Below are 20,355 nucleotides of genomic sequence, written 5' to 3'. Positions count from 1 at the left end.
GACTGGCACCTGGGACAGTTTGTGTTACGTAATACATGAGGACAACAGGGAACATTTGGCGTGTTTTTTACACAGAAGGTGTAAAAAGAGTTTTTTGCGCATGTACGTTGCTTGTATATCTGTGTATCACGGTCACCAGTCCAATGTCCCCCATGCGAAGGAAGGGTCCATTTTGATCAACTTTTACAATCTCAGAGTTAAACTGACACTGTGGACGTCACTGTGCAGAGACACATAGGAGCGTTGGGTATAATACCGTAGGAGATTTATTTAGCGCTCGGTACCAGTTGGCTGCCATCTCTTTATGACAGTGACCTCGCGTTGGGGAGACGCAGCAGGGAGACAAATCAGACAGCTTCGTCCTAATAGGCTATAGCCCTGACAGTGGCACACACAACTCAAGGCAGCGTCTAGCTATCCAGCTGACACCTTCGGAGGGAGATAAATTGAACGAATCTCATTAACCCGTTAAGACCTGGAACGCATCTGTGTCATTTTTAGATTTGAGCTAAAAAAGCCATATTTTACACTTTTGGCTATTCAAAAAAATCGTGAAAATGTGTGCAAATCTTTGAATATATATATTTTTAAAGCGAACATTTTAAACCCAAATCTTTGCTTCTGGGGGTCCCTGGAACAAAATATTTTCAGATGGGGGGTCCGCGGCCAAATACATATCATTTTGGGGGTCCTTGACATGAAAAAGTTTGAGCACCACTTGATATAGAAACATACGTTTTTTCAGAATACTGTTGGGATTTAGGAGACATTTGTAGAATCGGCTTCAGGTCTTTAATGGGTTAACCGGCAAAGCTTGACGCTCTCACGCAGCAACGCAGCAACGCAGAACAAGCGGCTTTGACGAGAAGCAACCCTTCTCTGAGCCACATTTCTCAACCAAATGGCACCCTGAAGAGGCAGCCAGAGAGACTAGGCTAATTAGAAAAGATGCCAAATTAAAACCCCTCTTTTTCGGGCCGTTAGAGTAAAGTGCCACTGCCTACGTCTTGATGATGGCAGATAAGGCATCAAAAGATCTGGCGAGAACACAGCTGTCAGGGATGAATTCTGAAGAACAGCCCCCCCCCCCCCCCACTGCGGAATGAAGTAGATGTAATCGCAGGGATGACAAAAAGAGGGGGGACTGCTTGGCTTGTGCTATTAGAACACGCTGCTGTTCATCTGCAATCATCAGCAAATGTTTTAACCCATTAAGACCTGGATGGAACGCATCTGTGTCATTTTTTTATTTGAGCAAAAAAAGCCATATTTTACACTTTGGCTATTTTTGAGAAATCGTAAAAATGTGTGCAAATCTTTGAATATATATATTTTTAAAGTGAAAATTTTTTACTCAAATCTTTGCTTCTGGGGGTCCTGGAACAAAATATTTTTATGGGGGTCCACGGCCAAATACATATAATTTTGGGGGTCCTTGACATGAAAAAGTTTGAAAACCACTGATATAGAATTTTTCAGAAAACTGTTGGGATTTAGGAGACATGTAGAATCGGCTTCAGGTCTTAATGGGTTAAAAAAAAGAAGCGGGGGGGGGGGATAGATGCTCTCTTTATTTGGCGATACTTTGAGTCCTGGATGAAGGAAATGAACACTGGATATGTGGAGACTAGGACAGTATGTCACCGTCAGCCAGGCTTCGGTTATGATACTGTGTGTATGTGGATTATATATATATACCCAAAAAAAAGAAGATATATAAAAATAATCCCCCACGAGAACAGATCTTTCCTCTATCCTCCTTGGTTCTGCACCACTTGCCCGGGCTCGACACTCTGCAGCTTCCTGCCCCGTGGGCGTGCAACAAATCCCACTGTACTGTATTTTAAGACGCTTCACACCTTCCCCGTAACAACACCATCTGCAGCTATAGTTATCCCCTGGAGACCACACAGCCCAGGACGGTCGGTGACAACATGAGCTGGAAGCTAGGGGAAGAAGGGCTTTGACACCCCCCCCCCCCCCCCCCCCTTGCACCCATTAGCAGGGTGAAATGGCTGCATTGTGTGGGAAGGTGTCAGGAAAAAAACACACACAACCCAAAACAAATCTGCAGGTGAATGCCACGGGGGCCAAAAAAATACTAACGCTGCTATACCCAGAGACATACAGAGAGGGGGCCTATTTGAGCGCAGTGCTGATTTTGACAGCACATTTTGATTTGGTTTCAGTCATAGTCTTTTGAATAAAATCCCATTTAGTTTTAGTCACATTTTAGTCATCCGAAATGTTTTAGTTTCTGTCTAGCTTTAGTCGACTAAATCTACAGTTGATTTAGTCGACTAAAATGTGTGTTGGCGCGGTGCCTTGATGGCGTCGTAATTTGCCCGAATTTACTCTTGGCTGCATGCTGAAAATAGCCGATCTACAACGCGTCGCAGCGCGACACGTTGTGAGCTTGTAGATCGGCTACTTTCAGAGCGTAACACCCGAGCGCAACCAAACATTAAATGACTTCTACTGCTACTGGATCTCTTCTCCACTAGTCCCTCACTAACATTTTAGTCTAGCATTTAGTTGTTGACAAAATTGTCAATATATTTAGTCTTAGTTTTAGTCATCGTAGCTTAGTTTTTCTTTAGTTTTTCTTTAGTTTTTCTTTAGTTTTTCTTTAGTTTTTCTTTAGTTTTTCTTTAGTTTTCGTCAGTGAAAACAGGTGGTCGACGAACATTTTGTCGTCATCGTGTTAGTCGACGAAATCAACACCGTTTGAGCGTGATCGGGAGTGTGAGTGAGCTCTGGCGTTTTTTTTTTTTTTCGTGTGCATTTTCGTGACCTATACTGACCTAGCTGGGTGTGTGCCATGAGGTCGGCCAGTGCGTTGGCGGCTGCATTGGCGTTGAGAGCAGCAGCGTGGTGGGCGGAGGTGGAGGTGGCGGTGTTGGTGTTGGTGGTGGCGGTGGCGGTGTTGGCGGTGGTGGCAGCAGCAGTAGTGACAGATCTCCCGCCTCCCGGGTGGGATGAGGTGGATGACGCGGAGGATGAGGTGGACGAGCCCTGGATGACGCGGTTAAACCAGTGCTCTACGGTGGGGTGACTGTGGTGCTGGTGGCCCTGTTGGTAGGAGGGGGTGGAGGTGGTGAGGCGTCCCTGCTGCCGGCGGAGCGAGCCCTCGTCTTCCGACGCCGAGGAGGTGTCTGTGTGCGACATGGGTTTAAGACAGGGCAGGGTGTCAGGATAATGGCAGATAAACGTTTAACCCATTAAGACCTGAGTCCGATTCTTAAAAAGTTTTCTAAATCTTAACAGTTTTTTGAAAAAAAAAGAAAAAAATGTTTTCAAGATTTTTCAAAAATAGCAGATCTACAAGCTCATAGCGCGGCACTCGGTGCCGCGCTATGAGCTTGTATATCTGCTATTTTTGAATAGCCAAAGAAATCTAAAGTGACACAGATGCGTTCCAGGTATTAATGGATAAACAGCGTTGCATTTTCGGGGGGGAACAAACAAAAAAAGGGGGGGAAAAAGCGAAAATTATGAAATGCAAAGTTACTGCAGGATTCAGACCATTATGTTGACGCTATGTCATTTTACTTATACATAATGGGCAGCATAAGCCGATGAAACAGATGATTCATATGAGGATGGCGGTTGTCGGTCGTGGTTGTCGTAGTATTAGCTTTACAGGAATTTGGTGGCTAAGCACGATCATCCTCAGATGACACGATGGATTATCATCGCCCAGGCATGTCGGAGCTCTACACCTACCACCACGGCCACTGACAAACCTAGATCCACTGCTTTGAAAACCAATCCTGATACTGCCCCAATATGAAGGATAGTCCTAAAGTCTTTGCAATGGTTCTGCAATCCAGTTGTTTTTTTTCCACTAATTGTTTCCACCCAGTTTTAGCTCCTACAATGAATTTAGCTGTCATTAGACACACCGGTAAGCGGAGAGCCCTTATCGTCTGGCCATGCAAGACTAGATTAAGAGAGGTCAAAGACTTAATTGCCATTATAAACAACTAGACTGGTGCCCGTTGGCTACCGGCCTACTCGGGAATGATGCAAGTTGGGAACGATGCAAATAGGGAATGCATGCCCCATCCTGTTATGCAATACCCGTTGTAACCGTCTGTCTGTCTCTGTGTCCCTTTTGTGCCCATATACGGAGATCTCTGTATATGTCTGCCCTTGTCCCTTTTATGGCCAAATAATATGGAGATCCCTGAAGTTATCAGTATATGCCCATATGGGCATATGGTGGGGGGGGGGGGGGGGGGGTCGGCGGTTCTGGAAAATCATTGCACAGTGGTAAATGCACAGTTTGCACTGACTGGAAAGTGGACTGACTAAGTAATCAAATGGCAGGTGTGGGGAATTCGATGGGTGTGGGGAATTTTCCAAATCAAGCTTAGGCTGGGGTTCAATTTGGGCCAGCGGTTCTGGACAACCGCCTATCCAACCGACTCGATGCCGGGCACAGCATTCCCTCGGGTCGGCCGCGACTCGCGTGCCGAGTTTGAAGTCGGGCGGTTCTCGAGATACGTGGATTACAGGCGTACGTAGAGAGATTCCTTGAATTTGTTGTAAGATGCATGGTTTTAGGTATTATAATGTAAACATTCATCTTATTTGAATTTAACTATCTTTAGTATCTTTAGTATCCCAAAGTATACAGCATTACGTGGCAAATGCTGGTCTCCCCATTTAACCACGTCAAGTGAGAAATATATATATATATAAAAATAGTCCAACCATATTTCCTCCCGTCAAATATTAAAGGAAAATACAACATAGCTCATTGTGGTGTATGGCACTGAAGTTATTATGGTTTGGACTAAAACCCAGACAGTGATGACTTTTGGTGGCTGTCCCCTGAAGGCAACTGAGAGCACTCGGTCCTTGCAAAGAATAGCCTAAACGGGGATGACTGGACTTGAAAGACAGGTAAAAGAACCGATTCATTTCATCTGCAAAGCTGTCTAAAAGTTGTCCTTCCTCCAGGAGGACAGGAGGATCTGTGATATTATGCAAGAGTGGGCCAGTTGGAGATTTGTATTCTGCGGAGATCCAAGAACAAAAAATGGTAAAAGGCTTCAGACATCATCCGCTTACAGAAAAGCAGGATGGTGAAACAAACAAGTTATAAACATTAGCCTTTCGCCTCCCCGATATAACGAGGGAACGGGACAGGAAACCACGACTAAAGAACAGCCCTGCATGCGCTTCGGTAAAAAAGTGAAGTAAACGGCGATGCTTGCTCATGTGCACCCACTGGAAAGTAGAGAACTCACTCACACATCTCCAATAATTACAGGGTCTCTGAGCATACAAAAATAGGCCTCATATAATGCAGAAGTTCATCAGAAGTCCATAGAGAGAGAGAGAGAGAGAGAGAGAGACAGACAGACAGACAGACAGACAGACAGACAGACAGACAGACAGACAGACAGACAGACAGACAGACAGACAGACAGACAGACAGACAGACCATCAGAGAGAGTGAGAACAAAGGACAGTGTGGGATAGAGAGAAATGGGGGAGTGTGTGTGTGTGCGTGTGCGTGCGTGCGTGCGTGCGTGCGTGCGTGCGTGCGTCAAGCCTGATTATTAGTTGCACGCCGATGTCGCACACGGAAAATACGCAATCTACAAGCTCTCTGCGACGCACTGTGGGTTTGTAGATCAGCTATTGTCAGTGCTTAACACCCACGTGCAACTAAGTATCAACAACTCCGGTTTAACCTAAGTAGCACTCATACCATTAATCTGTCTTCTAATCCGTCATACTGCACACAGTTATGAACAAGAACAACAAGGAGCTGATTTCTTTGCGTAGCTTTTGACACGGCTGCCATTTTGCTCTTACGTCATACTCGGGGGTGGGAAACCCTACCCAAACAGAGTATGCAGTGGTGTAAAGTAACTAAGTACATGTACTCAAGTACTGTACTTAAGTACAATTTGAGGTATTTTTTTACTTTACTGGAGTATTTCCAATTTTCAGTACTTTTACTTCTACTCCGTTACATCTCAGAGGCAAATATTGTACTTTTACTCCACTACAAATATTTGAAAACTTAAGTTACTAGTTACTTTGCAATTATCAATTATTATGTTATAAAACATACATTAACCACTTTAGCCCTATTTTATACATAGGCTATTTGAAAATAGCCGATCTACAAGCTCACAACGCGATGCGTTGTGAGCTTGTAGATCTGCTATTTTCAAACATTTTAGTACTTTTACTTTTGGTACTTTAAGTACATTTTGATGCCAATACGTTTGTACTTTTACTCAAGTAAATTTTTTACTCCGCACTTTTAATTGTAACAGAGTATTTCTATATCGCAGTATTGATACTTTTACTTAAGTAAAATATCTGAGTACTTTTTCCACCACTGACAGTATGATGCAAGAGCATAATGGCCACCATGGGATTATGGCCAATTAGCATTAGCATTAGCTTGTGGAGGTTGTAACAAGTCATCGCTGTCAGGCGGAAACCCAGTATGACCAAAACAGTTACTTTTCAGGAAATAGAAAAAAATGTACTTTGTTCCAATGGAACCAATGTAGTTATTATTTAGTCACAAGCCCTTGTCAATACTTTTCATTGGTTAATTATTTATTATAATAAAAAAAACACAGACAGACTTAAAGGTAGGGTAAGTGATTTAATTTGGTTAAAATAAGTGTTAAATAGCTCTATATTCTGATAGTACTCATTGCTATAGAGTGTTTGGTTCAGTAAAAGGAGTCTCCCATGTGTCTCCAGCTCTTTATTAAACAGGAAATGCATTTTCAGTGCTCTCTACTGATTGGCTTACATTTTGTCACCTACCTGAAAATGTACTATATTCTGTTTGCTAAAGAGCTGGAGAGACCCCTGTGACCAAACAAACGCTCTGTAGCAATGATTACTATCATAATTATATATATATAATTATAATATTATATAATTACCCAAAAATATCACTTACCCTACCTTTAACCACTCTCAACCTTGTGTCCAGTGTTGCCAGATTCTGTGAGAGAAACACGCAACCAGGTCTAGGAAAACCAGCCCAAAAGAAGCGACTATAGGCCACAACAGTACTTTAACATGTACATCAGCTATTTGAAAATAGCAGATCTACAAGCTCACAACGCGTCGCGATGCGACGCGTTGTGAGCTTGTAGATCGGCTATTTTCAAATAATATCTTGCGTGGAAATTATAATAAGCAGATCTGGCAACCCTGCTTGTGTCCCTATTTTGGGCATGTCATTATAAGAAAAAATTAAGACGGTTTATTTGCCACTAACTCGTACAAGCAGGAGTAGTGTTGGTGTAGCATGTCGGCAAGACAGCAATACAATATACACAAAGTAGACAAAACTGCACATCTACTCTACAGCATCTCTAGGTAGATCAGATATTTTCGCTAAGTTTGCACAACACTGTCATACAACGATGTATATAATTTATTCAAAAAAGCATTAAATATGGATATACTAGGTTTCTGCCCGACGTTCCAAATGTCATGTCACTACAGATGGAGAACTTGTGGGGGGGGGGGCGTTATATCAGGCATTTATGATTCTGTTTGTTATTCCTCTGCTTCTCTCTCTCTGTTTCTCTCCAATGCTCGCGCTGTATCTCTGTAACCTTGACTCAGTTGCCAAGGGAGGGACAGGAAAGAGAGAGGGGAGAGAGAGAGAGAGAGAGAGAGAGAGAGAGAGAGAGAGAGAGAGAGAAAGAGAGAGAGAGAGTGAGAGAGAGAGAGAGAGAGAGAGAGAGTGTGAGAGAGAGAGAGAGAGAGCGAGAGAGAGAGAGAATGAATGTGTGACAGACAAAAAGAGAGATAAGGTGAGAATCAGAAAGATGGAATGAAAGAGAGCAAGAAAGAGAGAGAGAGGGAGAAACAAAGACAGAAAGGCAGAAACTGGGAGAGAAAGGCGTTTGGGAGTTGAGAAGGGTTAATGCCCAGCAGCGGAGAATGTAGCGGTCCTGCAGAGATCTCAGCACTGATTATGCACCCAACTCATGCTGTGTGCAAGCACACAAAAGGCAAGCATATCAATAAACGCGCCCGCAGAGCAGATAAAGACTTCAGATCAGCTGTTCATTTTTTATGGAATGTGAAATCTGTTCAAAGTCCTGTTGGCTCATTCAACACCGTTGTGTTGGTGCCTGACCGACAAGACCAAATCAGATGCTAACCTTTATTCTTAACGTGCATCTATTCAAATCTTTTTGTGAACTAAATCCTAAAGTAGTGTGGCGGCTGGCCACTGTCAAGGTACGGTATCTTTCCGGAATAAATACACCAGGCTGAACAGGTCTGTATCATGTCTGTCTACACCCAAGTATACACATCATGTATTGTCTCCATGTTTGTTTACTTTATTCACATATGTGCAAGCACTCACAGCTGCCAGCTAGCCTAGACGGATTAGCGATTAGCAGAGCCCCCCGACAGTCACAGTGTGTGTGTGCATGTGTGTGCTACTGTGCTATCCTCAGCATGCGTGCGTCTCCCTGGGTCTGTTGGCCATATTTGTGCATCTTGTCACTTTGCACCACAATAGAATTAGCAGTGCCATGCACAGAGACTCAAAACAAGCATGAAGAGGGCGCCTTTTCTTCTGGTGTGCGAACCCCAACCTCTGAGCTCTTAATCCAGTTAAATGCTCCAGCACTGTGGCCTAGCTGCGCCTTTATGGGAGCAACGCTACCGACACCACTCGACACTTTACACGGCAAACCGCAAGCCCGCTGCAATGTTCAGGAGATTTCTATCCGTGAACCAGTGGTGGAAAAAGTACTCAAATGTTTTACTTATGTAAAAGTATCACTATTGCAATGTAGACGTACTCTGTTACAAGTAAAAGTCCGGAATTCAAAATTTACTTGAGTAAAAGTACACAAGTGTTGATATCAGAATGTACTTAAAGTACCAAAAGTAAAAGTACTAAAATGTTTGAAAATAGCAGATCTACAAGCTCACAACGCGTCGCGATGCGACGCGTTGTGAGCTTGTAGATCGGCTATTTTCAAATAGCCTAGGTATAGAATAGGGCTAAAGTGGTTAATGTATGCTTTATAATGTAATAATTTATATTTGCAAAATAACTAGTAACTTAAGTTTTCAAATAATTGTAGTGGAGTAAAAGTACAATATTCGCCTCTGAGATGTAGTGGAGTAGAAGTAAAAGTATAGACAATTGGAAATACTCCAGTAAAGTAAAAGTACCTCAAAATTGTACATAAGTACAGTACTTGAGTAAATGTACTTAGTTACTTTACACCACTGCAGTGAACCAATCATTTGTCGACTGGCGGTGAAAATTAAACATTACGATGTAACACTTTACTGCTAAAAGTTTCGAGGGGGAAAAAAAACCAGCTGAACAATGCAGTAAAAAGAATAGCACGGTATCAGAGAAAGAGGCCCGCGAGCAACACAAACAGTTAGAAAGGCAGACGGCATGTTGACATTTTGAGACTATGTTAAAAATGTGATTAGGGCGCTTGTTATACAACACCATGTGGGAAGGTGGCCTGGGAAATGTGTGGTGAGAACTACTTTCTGTACCGCGGTAGAAGAATGGACACATTCATCACGCAGAGCATTGCTTTCCAGTAACCGATGCTTTGCAAATGTCATCTCAGATTTTAGACCGCTGGACACAATAAGAGCGTCAGCGGCCTACACAACACATCCCTGCTCACTGGAACGCATGTAAACAACGCCGGTCGTGTAAACAGCGTTTGTGTGTCTTGTTTCTGTTTTGATTCTGTGTGTATTTATCAGTGGTGGAAAAAAAGTACTCAAATGTTTTATTTAAGTAAAAGTACCAATACTGCAATATAAAAAATACTCCGTTACAAGTAAAAGTCCAGAATTTTAAAATGTACTTGAGTAAAAGTACAAAAGTACTGGCATCAAAATGTACTTAAAGTACCAAAAGTAAAAGTACTAAAATATTTGAAAATAGCAGATCTACAAGCTCACAACGCGTCGCATCGCGACGCGTTGTGAGCTTGTAGATCGGCTATTTTCAAATAGCCTGGGTATAAAATAGGGCTAAAGTGGTTAAAGTATGTTTCCTAATATCATAATTTATATCCGAAAAGTAACTAGTAACTCAAGTTTTCAAATAATTGCAGTGGAGTAAAAGTACAATATTTGCCTCTGAGATGTAGTGGAGTAGAAGTAAAAGTATTGGAAATACTCAAGTAAAGTACAAATACCTCAAAATTGTACTTAAGTACAGTACTTGAGTAAATGTACTTACACCACTGGTCAGTAGCCTACACATCCCTGCTCACTGGAACGCATGTAAACAACCCAGTCCACCGTGTGTAAACAGCGCTTGTGTGTCTGTTTCTGTGTGACTCTGTGTGTATTTATTCACGCACACTGCACAGTGTTTGTTTGCACGTGTATTTCTACCCCGGAGCACCCTCTGGCTCAGGTGCATTTTGGGTAATTGCGGAGCGCTGAACTCACCTGGGGGCGTGCATGCCTCTACGGAGGACTGAACGAGCACGGAGCGTCTCTTGGACGGCATGGGCATCTTCCTCTCTTTGTACTTGGCGAGCGCCGCTTGGACAGCTTCTGTGTGCAAATCTGAGGGAGAGTCAAGATGCCATAATTGATTACCGTTCCAATGAAACATTGAGTGGCATTTGTCTTGGCGTGTGCTCGGGGTAGACAAAACAATACAATACAAATACACATTATCATGAACATGTACAAATACTCTCAGTGGTGGAAAGTAACTAAGTACATTTACTTATGTACTGTACTTAGGGTTAACTTAAGTACAATTTTGAGGTATTTGTACTTTACTTGAGTATTTCCAATTTCCAATACTTTTACTCCACTAGTCTACATCTCAGAGGCAAATATTGTACTTTTTGATTATTATTACGAAACATATATTACCCACTTCAAATGTATAAGAATCTTTTGAAAATAGACGATCTACAAGCTCACAATGAGTCACATTGTGAGCTTGTAGATCTGTTATTTTCAAAAGATTCTTATACATTTGAAAACTTGTGAAATGGGACATTCTGCATAATGAGTACTTTTACTTTGGTACTTTAAGTATATTTATTTTTGATACCAATACTTTTGTACTTTTACTCAAGTAAATGTTTAATTCCGGACATTTACTTGTAACAGAGTATTTCTACATTGCAGTATTGATACTTTTACTTAAGTAAAACAACTGAGTACTTTTTCCACCACTGAATACTCTAATAAACACATAAAACAAAACAAAACAATAAAAACGGACGTGGATGTTATATAGTGTATATCACAGATAATTGGCAAGCAAGCAAGCTCCTTCCTGTCATCAGCTGAACAGTATCGAGAATGTGTGAACACTCTATAGGACTTTTCCTATACGGGCATAGACGGGCAGCGGGGTCGCGCTGCACTTCTCATGTGAATACACCAAAGCAAATGGACATGTTGTTGCTGACTGCTTGGAGATCTATTGGTCAAAAAGCCAAAAGATCCTGTTACACATGGACCTGTTGACACCCAGGATAGACCCCTGAAAACGTTACTACTATGACAGTTATTTGGAGGAATGGGATATATTATCATTATTTACTTTAAGGACCCCGAGCTCCCAATAGATGGGGTGAAATATTTGTTTCTCCAAAAATACAAAATAAATCATGTCACAGGGGGCGGAGCTAAAATCAATAAACGGGACACGTGCGTGGGTAGCACTGGTATCTATCTACGTGATGCAGGAGGGAGTGAATGAAGAGGGAAACAGCATCCTCTACAGACCTACAGTATGTTCCCTGGAAACACACACACACACACACAACATCACTAAACAGCAGCGCTGCAGCCAGTGTTGCCAGATTCTGTGAGAGAAACAAGCAACCAGGTCTAGGAAAACCAGCCCAAAAGAAGCGACTATGGGCCACATGAGCACTTTAACATATACATCAGCTATTTGAAAATAGCAGATCTACAAGCTCACAACGCGTCGCGATGCGACGCGTTGTGAGCTTGTAGATCGGCTATTTTCAAATAAAATCTTGCGGGGGAAATTATAACAAGCAGATCTGGCAACCCTGGCCTGCAGCAGGTGTTTCGAAATCATGGACATGGAGATTACCAGATCTGAAGCGCTCATCCCGGGTGTTGGCGGCCCGGGACTTGATGTGTTTGGTGCCTGGCAGGGCTGCTTGGGAAGACGCCTGGATCCTATTGTCAATCTGGAGAGAGGGATCTACACCTGCAGAGAGACCAGAATACAGACAGGAGCCTGGTTAGGCTATGCGCTGGCATCGTGAATCACTTACTTTAGGCATGAATCCCATCTTCGTCTCACGGTGCGTGTGTGTGTGTGTGTGTGTGTGTGTGTGTGTGTGTGTGTGTGTGTGTGTGTGTGTGTGTGTGTGTGTGTGTGTGTGTGTGTGTGTGTGTGTGTGTGTGTGTGTGTGTGTGTGTGTGTGTGTGTGTGTGTGTGCGTGTGTGTGTGTGTGTGCTCATGGGGTACAAAAAGATGCCATTTGATGTAAATTTTCAGCAGCTTTGAAGCCTACAAAGTACAGACACACAAAGTGTTTGTCAATCACACAGAGAACATGATTAGGGACCCTCAAAAATCTAACGGATGGCATCTTTGACTAGAACGTTCTAAAATGACCCCCTTCAGACTGCCCCCCCCCCACCGCCTGACGCAGCTCATCCGGTATTCATTCATTTCAACTTTCCCGAGTAGTTTGTATCAGAGGGGAGACGTGCGCCTGCTGCAGTCTGAGGACTGTCAACAGATGATTGTTTGCAGCAGCAGCAGCGAGCACACAATAGTTATCCTCACTATTTATTGCGAACGCGGAAGGAGGCGCGCCTCCGACCAAGTGGAGCTTACTATGTAACCCTGCTCAGGTTGTGTGTGTGTGTGTGTCTGTCTGTGTGTCTGTGTGTCTGCGATTCTGTCTGTGTTCATGCTCTCATTGGCTCACATGGCCCCATGTGACTCACATGCGTGCACTGCCTGTAAGCAGCCTCCAGAGTGCGCCAGAGTGCAGGAATTTAGACAATGCACACCAGCCTGCCCCCCACACACACACACACACACACACACACACACACACACACACACACACACACACACACACACACACACACACACACACACACACACACACACACACACACACACACACACACACACACACACACACACAGTCAAATAACACGGATTCCAAGTCCGTAAATACACAATATTTTCGAGCTGCGTTCGCTTCCAGCGTTCGCGCGTCTTACTTGTATATTATAAACTATATTCTCCTCAAAACTCCGACATACTTTCACTTAGAAACTCCATTCAAACTGTAAAAAACTCCAGCTTACTGTGGACACGTATGCTCACTTTGAAATGTTTCATATTTAACTTTAAACACCCCAAAAAGTCTATGGGAAAGTCAATGTTATTTCAACTGAAAACCACTTTTTCTTTCACTTGTTTGCAATCATGTTACTTCAGCATGTTTTAACTTACAGACTCCATTTAAACTTTAAAAGATTGCACTGGGCGAAAAGAGCCAGAATCCCCAAATATCAGTTTTTTGATTCTCGCTAGAATACGGACATTTCTGATGCATATCCTGAGTTTTGTTGATATGCAACATATCTGGGCAAATATTAACCTAATATACATCATGAAGATAATATATTGTACTAGGATATGAGCAACATTTTAATTTTGTCATGTATGTGTTCCGTAAATGACCTTAGATCATATCTGGATATATCTGTTCACAATATTCTTCTAGAATACTGATTAAGTCTATGGCATATCTGGATGTGTCAGATATTGAGTTCATATATCACTTAAAGTCATATCTTTACTCTGGAACCACTAAAGAATACAGACCATTTCCGATGCATATTGAAAGTTTTGTTGACATAAGCCATATTCATACAAATATGGATGAAATATTCATCTGCTTGTCATACACAATGTATGAATATGACGTAACGCAGTATATAGTAATATAATGACACCCTATTTCGAGTAGAATAATGGCAATATCTGTAGCATATATCATCATCTTTTGTCATATAAAACATATTTACTACAGATATTGCCATTGGACCTGTTTTGGGTGAGATATTTAACTGATATAGATAGGTCATGAAAATGGACAGAATCTGGTGATTTATACTGGGCAAAAAGGGCCTGAATCCGAAAATATCTCATTGGATACGTCACTGGATTTTATGTAGAATACAGAACATTTCTGATACATATCCTGAGTTTATTGATATGCCATATTTGGTCAAATATGAACCCAATATACATCATGAGGACATATATTATATAAGGATACCAGCTACATCTTATTTGTGTCATCTGTGTGTTCCAAATATCACCTTATGTCCTATCTGGACATATCTGAGCACACATTTTTTTCTAGAATACGGATCAAATCTATGGCATATCTGAATGTGTCACAAATACAGTCTATGTTAAGCTCATATCACTTAAAGTCATATCTTGACTCTGGAGCCACTAGAGAATTAAGTATACCGGAATATATTGATACCCTATTTTGAGTAGAATAATGGCAATATCTGTAGCATATATCATCACCCTTTGTCATATATAACATAATACCAAAGATTTTGCCATTGGGCCTGTTTTGGGTGAGATATTTACCTGATATTGATAGGTCATGAAAATTGACAGAATCTGGTGATTTATACTGGGGAAATTGAGCCAGAATCCGAAAATATCTCATTGGCTACGTCACTGGATTTTATGTAGAATACAGAACATTTCTGATACATATCCTGAGTTTATTGATATGCCATATTTGGCCAAATATGAACCCAAGATACCTCATGAGGACATATATTATATAAGGATACCAGCTACATCTTATTTGTGTCATCTGTGTGTTCCAAATATCACCTTATATCCTATCTGGACATATCTGAGCAAATTTTTTTTTCTAGAATACGGATCAAATCTATGGCATATCTGAATGTGTCACAAATACAGTCTATGTTAAGCTCATATCACTTAAAGTCATATCTTGACTCTGGAGCCACTAGAGAATTAAGTATACCGGAATATATTGATACCCTATTTTGAGTAGAATAATGGCAATATCTGTAGCATATATCATCACCCTTTGTCATAACATAATACCAAAGATGTTGCCATTGGGCCTGTTTTGGGTGAGAGTTTTACCTGATATTGATAGGTCATGAAAATGGACAGAATCTGGTAATTTTTACCAGGTGAAATCCCAAAATATTTATCCAGAAATATCATTAGATTTTCTGTAGAATACGGACCATTTCCGATACTTATCCTGAGTATCTGGTCAAATGTGAACCCAACATACATCATGAGGACATATATTATGTCAAAATACCAGCTACATCTTAATCTGGTGATTTCTATTTTCTTGATTATCTTGAGAATATGGATAATTTCTGGAACATATTTGAAGTTTTGTCGGTAGGCTCCACATTTGATAAAATATTGACTCAATATATGACTTTGGGAGGTATATAAAACCTTTTCATATGACACATATGTTATTCTTGTCATATTATGTTTTGATACAAAAATATTAAGATATTCGTATTAATTTGTGTAGAATACTGACAGTATCCATAGCATATCACTAAGTGAAAAGGTCCAGAATCCTTAACTTATAACAATGTATATTTCCTTGGATTCTCTACAGAATACGGACCAATGCTGATGCAAATGAGTTTTGTTGATATGTGCCATATGATATCTAGTCAAATATAGACCCAGTATCCTACAGAGGACAGTATATTATACTAGGATTCCAGCTACATCTTATTTGTGTCATATATGCGTTCCAAATATGACCTTTGGTCTGGAAATGTCAGGTTATGGTAAAGACTACTCAATGTCAGGTAAATGACAAGTTGTTACACACAGCCATGATCAAATGAGAAACCTCCTCTCCTAGTTGATCTAAGCATACTGTGTACGCAGTGCATAACCCAAAGTCTGCAAATACTTTCAGTGCTCACATCCCCGGGTATGGACTAGTACTGTACTGATTACATCTATGGCATATCTTTGTGTGTCACAATTATCTTGGGTTCATATTATGTAAAATATTTAACTGATGTATAAGTTATGCAATGGGTCGAGCTCAAGAGCTTTAAGTGGATACAGTCTGTCTCACAGGTAGGGTCAAAATGGGATGGGGCTCACAGAGCCAAAGGATCCTTACCAGGGAAGCTAAGCATGCAGATCTGTTGTTTTTACCTTTCATAAACAACACAGAGGCAGCAAGCTTGTACATGTCCTTATTTCTGTATGCATTGCAAATGATTCTGCTTTGCTGGTAACTGGATAAAAACAGAACATCTCTGGGTAAAGACCCCCAGAAAGTATGCAGTTGAATTGGCTATGGGACAGCAAGCTGTCATTATATTTAGGGAAGTCTGAATGTTGATCAAGGCATACATTGGACTCTATCAGCGTTTCTCTTGAATTTAATGGTAGGTATTAGGTAAGTGTAAGCATTCAGTTAATCATCTTGGACGTGAACGAGACCAGTATAATCAGTGAGTCTATGGCCCTCTCTTGGTAAGGACCATGCTAAGTGATCAAGGCCTCTAGCAAGAACATCAAAGTTCCTTGATAAGTTCCATGAGGACACTAGCTTTGTATCCTAAATAGGAGGGCTAGTGTATCTATTCTGAAATGATAGAAACTGAGAGGACAAGTAGGGATAGGCCTATATTCCTCTAGTGGGGGGAGTAATGGAACACAATCCCCAATGCAGGCCTAAACTCGGGACTGCAATGGCGAGACAGACAGACAGACAGACAGACAGACACAGACAGACAGACAGACAGACAGACAGACAGACAGACAGACAGACAGACAGACAGACAGTGTGTGTACACAAAACACATACAGTGGTTGAGTACACAGTATGATGCTCTTCAAACATACAAAATAGGTGCATGCCGCTTGTACAAGGTGTTATTTTGTTGCACAAAGTATACAGCAGCATACTGCTTTGAAATAATGACCTCGGGTCTTGAACCCAGACTCCATGATTAAAGGCTTGTATACATATGGCAAACTGTTGACTATGCAAAGGTCTTGACCTCAGCTGTCAGGTATGGTCATTGTTAAACATCTATGGGGGACTATGGAAATGGGGGCAATTATCACCCATTTAATGATAAACGCACGCACGCACACGCACACACACACACATGCGGAATATATTAATGTAATGAAAAAACTACAATTCACATTATAGATGTGACAGAACTTGTTACAGTGTATATATCAGCCCAACATACACTTGTTTTGGGGAAAAGTGGCACAGAAAAAAAAAAAAAATCCTTTTAAATAAATATGCAAATATGGGTAAAATACTTTAAAAAATTGGAACAATATATGGCAACCAGATATTAAACATAATTTACTGTATTCATCACACAAATAATCATGCTTGAAATAAGTTTAAAAAAACGACATCATACAACAGACATCATATATTCATTGACAGGTTATATAAGCAAATAATCAGCTGTAATGAAATCTGATTTAAACACATTTTAATGCCCAAACTAACTGAATATATTGCATATCAACAGTGAATGAATGTAGACGCCATGTTGTAGTTTCTGAAAAAAACGACACATACAGCGTGTCAATGGAAAGCACTTCCAAAATTAACTACAAGTCCCACAATGCATTGCAGACGTCTGTTGCTTTGTGGGTGCATGCCCGCCAAATTTCAGTTTGAAAAAACGAAATGCGATTGGCTGTGTGCTAAAGTGCCATGACGTTGCAGGCAGCTATTGGCTCTTGACTCATTGGAGCAGCAGTGAACCTTGAATGAACTCTGAGTGCGCGCAGTCAGTAACTCTCATGCAGGATGCAGGCTCTGTGATAGCTGAAGTGATTTAGGTTAAAACGAACTGAAATAAAGGCACTAAAAGACTGTTGGACAAGAAAGTAAGTTTCTACAAGCTGCTGATATATTTGTGGAGACTTTTGGAGACTTTTGGCATGCACAGTCACAGAGGTTGGAGCAGTGAGATAATATTACAGGTAATGCACAGCTTTTATATTTTCTCATGAAAATGCAGTGGTCCTTCATGTCAAGGACCCCCAAATCCAAAATAGAGGCTATTTGGCTGCAGACCCCCTTCTGAAAATATTTGCAACCTGAGCTTGTAGATCTGCTATTTTCAAATAGCTGATGTAATAGGGTGGTTAAACTGTTTTTTTCATGCTATATTAACTAATATAGCTAGGGAACCCCCTCAGAAACCTCTGGTGGTCCCTCCCTGGACCCCACTTTGATAATCTACCGTGTATTTTTACTTAATTAAAGGCATAGGGGAAGGGATTTTCTTTGGTTAAAATAAGTGTTAAATAGCTCTATATTGTGATAGTACTCATTGCTATAGAGTGTTTGTTCAGTAACAGTGTTAAATAGCTCTATATTGTGATAGTAGCTATAGTGTTTGTTCAGTAACAGTGTTAAGTAGCTCTATATTGTGATAGTACTCATTGCTATAGAGTGTTTGTTCAGTAACAGTGTTAAATAGCTCTATATTGTGATAGTACTCATTGCTATAGAGTGTTTGTTCAGTAACAGTGTTAAATAGCTCTATATTGTGATAGTAGCTATAGTGTTTGTTCAGTAACAGTGTTAAGTAGCTCTATATTGTGTGACAGTAATCATTGCTATAGAGATTTTGTTCAGTAACTGTTAACCAAACCGAAATGCCGATCTACAAGCTTGTAGATCTGCTATTTTTGGCTAATGTTCCCCTCAGAAAAGGAATTCTAGGTTTCAACAGGTTAAAAAAAAAAGTTCCTATCACACAAACATGTGTTGGCCCCCCTGTAGTAACTCTGAGGACCCCCTGTTGAAGACCCCTGCTATACAGTACCAATGATTACTATCACAATATAGTACTTTAACCTTAAAAATTGTTTGTTTTAACCCAAAAATATCACTTACCCTACCTTTAACCAAAATGAGCTGTCATCCAATCTCTTATGCTATTTCTTGTTTGTGTCTACCTTTTGGTGCAGAGACAGGTAATTAATAGAGATAGTAATAATCTGGGCAAATGCAAACAGTGAGAAAATAAGGCAAATACCATTACAATTGACCTTTACTAATGTAATCTAAATTATTGTAGCCTACTGTACACTGTGCCAATTGTGGCTGTGTTAAACCATCAGCAGTGAATATAATGACTCAGTAGATTATTGCTACTGTCAATACTATGAGTATATTTACACTATCAAGTGTGAATATGAATGAATAGTCTTGTCAGTGCAACTTAACAGGCATCTGTTACATTTCTGTGATGTCATGTCATAATAATTTATTTGACTGTATACAAAGATTAACGCGTTGATACACAATTTAACTCAGAGATACAAATGAACCATAAAGCCTGGTTTATACTTTGTTGCACAAGGTGCCTGTATTAAAAATGGCTGGTCTACAAGCTCACAATGTGTTGCATCACTTGTAGATCAGCTATTTTTGTGTGACACCAGCGCACACCTAAGATGGGGCGTAATTGAGTCCATTTATTGGTACCATTCATACACTCTTTATTGCGTAGTCTTTACATGGGCCTGGGGGCCAGACCCAGCCCCTGGACCATCTCAATCCAAAAAAGACCCCCCAAAACATGTACATTTTAAAAGGCAGCAGATTTTGAGAAAAATCATTTTACTCATTCCAAATTGGTGGGCTACTAGTATTTACAATTGTAATCCATACTTGCATTCCACTGGTGAAGGTAGCTGTACAGTATGTACTCAAATGGTCAATATCAAAATGTTTATAATCGTGAGACAGTCTGCCTTGAGTCCATATATTTAACATAATGGTGACCATTTTGAATTTAGATGACCACAGACATGTCAGTAGGCAGAGATCTCTGATTGTCTGGCTTTCACAGACTATATTTGTTTCTAAATTATTATTGATATGTTTGACCAAGCATCCAATTATAATTAACATTATCTGCCTTCCACAGCACATAATTGCCTTGGACACCACTGTATTCATACATGCCTTGGTCTGGTCTTGGTTTTTAAATGCATCTGTTGTGTGTGTGTGTGTGTGTGTGTGTGTGTGTGTGTGTGTGTGTGTGTGTGTGTGTGTGTGTGTGTGTGTGTGTGTGTGTGTGTGTGTGTGTGTGTGTGTGTGTGTGTGTGTGTCTGTCTTCAGCTTCCGAACGCTTCATAAGGAGGAGGTTACAACTGCTGTGATCCAGACAATAGAGGATTTCAGACACCAAAGTTGAGCCTCCACCAACTCCAAAGTAAGTTTTATATCAGGCTGTTAATCTGAGTAG

General features: G+C 40.9%; 1 protein-coding gene across 1 annotated transcript in view; it reads right to left on the bottom strand.

Annotated features, from left to right (window-relative positions):
- The window catches only part of dip2a (disco-interacting protein 2 homolog A), a 153,067-nt gene that overhangs the window by 38,064 nt on the left and 94,648 nt on the right, over positions 1 to 20,355 (bottom strand). The window contains exons 3-5 of the mRNA XM_080412215.1: positions 12,107 to 12,226; positions 10,465 to 10,584; positions 2,805 to 3,155 (exon numbers count right to left, since the gene is read on the bottom strand). Coding sequence (XP_080268341.1) covers positions 2,805 to 3,155; positions 10,465 to 10,584; positions 12,107 to 12,226 — 591 coding nt within the window. The remainder of the gene's footprint in view (positions 1 to 2,804; positions 3,156 to 10,464; positions 10,585 to 12,106; positions 12,227 to 20,355) is intronic.

This window comes from Gymnoscopelus braueri, assembly GCF_963280865.1.
Source record: "Gymnoscopelus braueri genome assembly, chromosome: 18".
In the NCBI taxonomy this organism is placed as follows: Eukaryota; Metazoa; Chordata; class Actinopteri; order Myctophiformes; family Myctophidae; genus Gymnoscopelus; species Gymnoscopelus braueri.
Note: the sequence above shows the minus strand (reverse complement) of the source record. Positions and strands in the feature narration are given on the sequence as shown.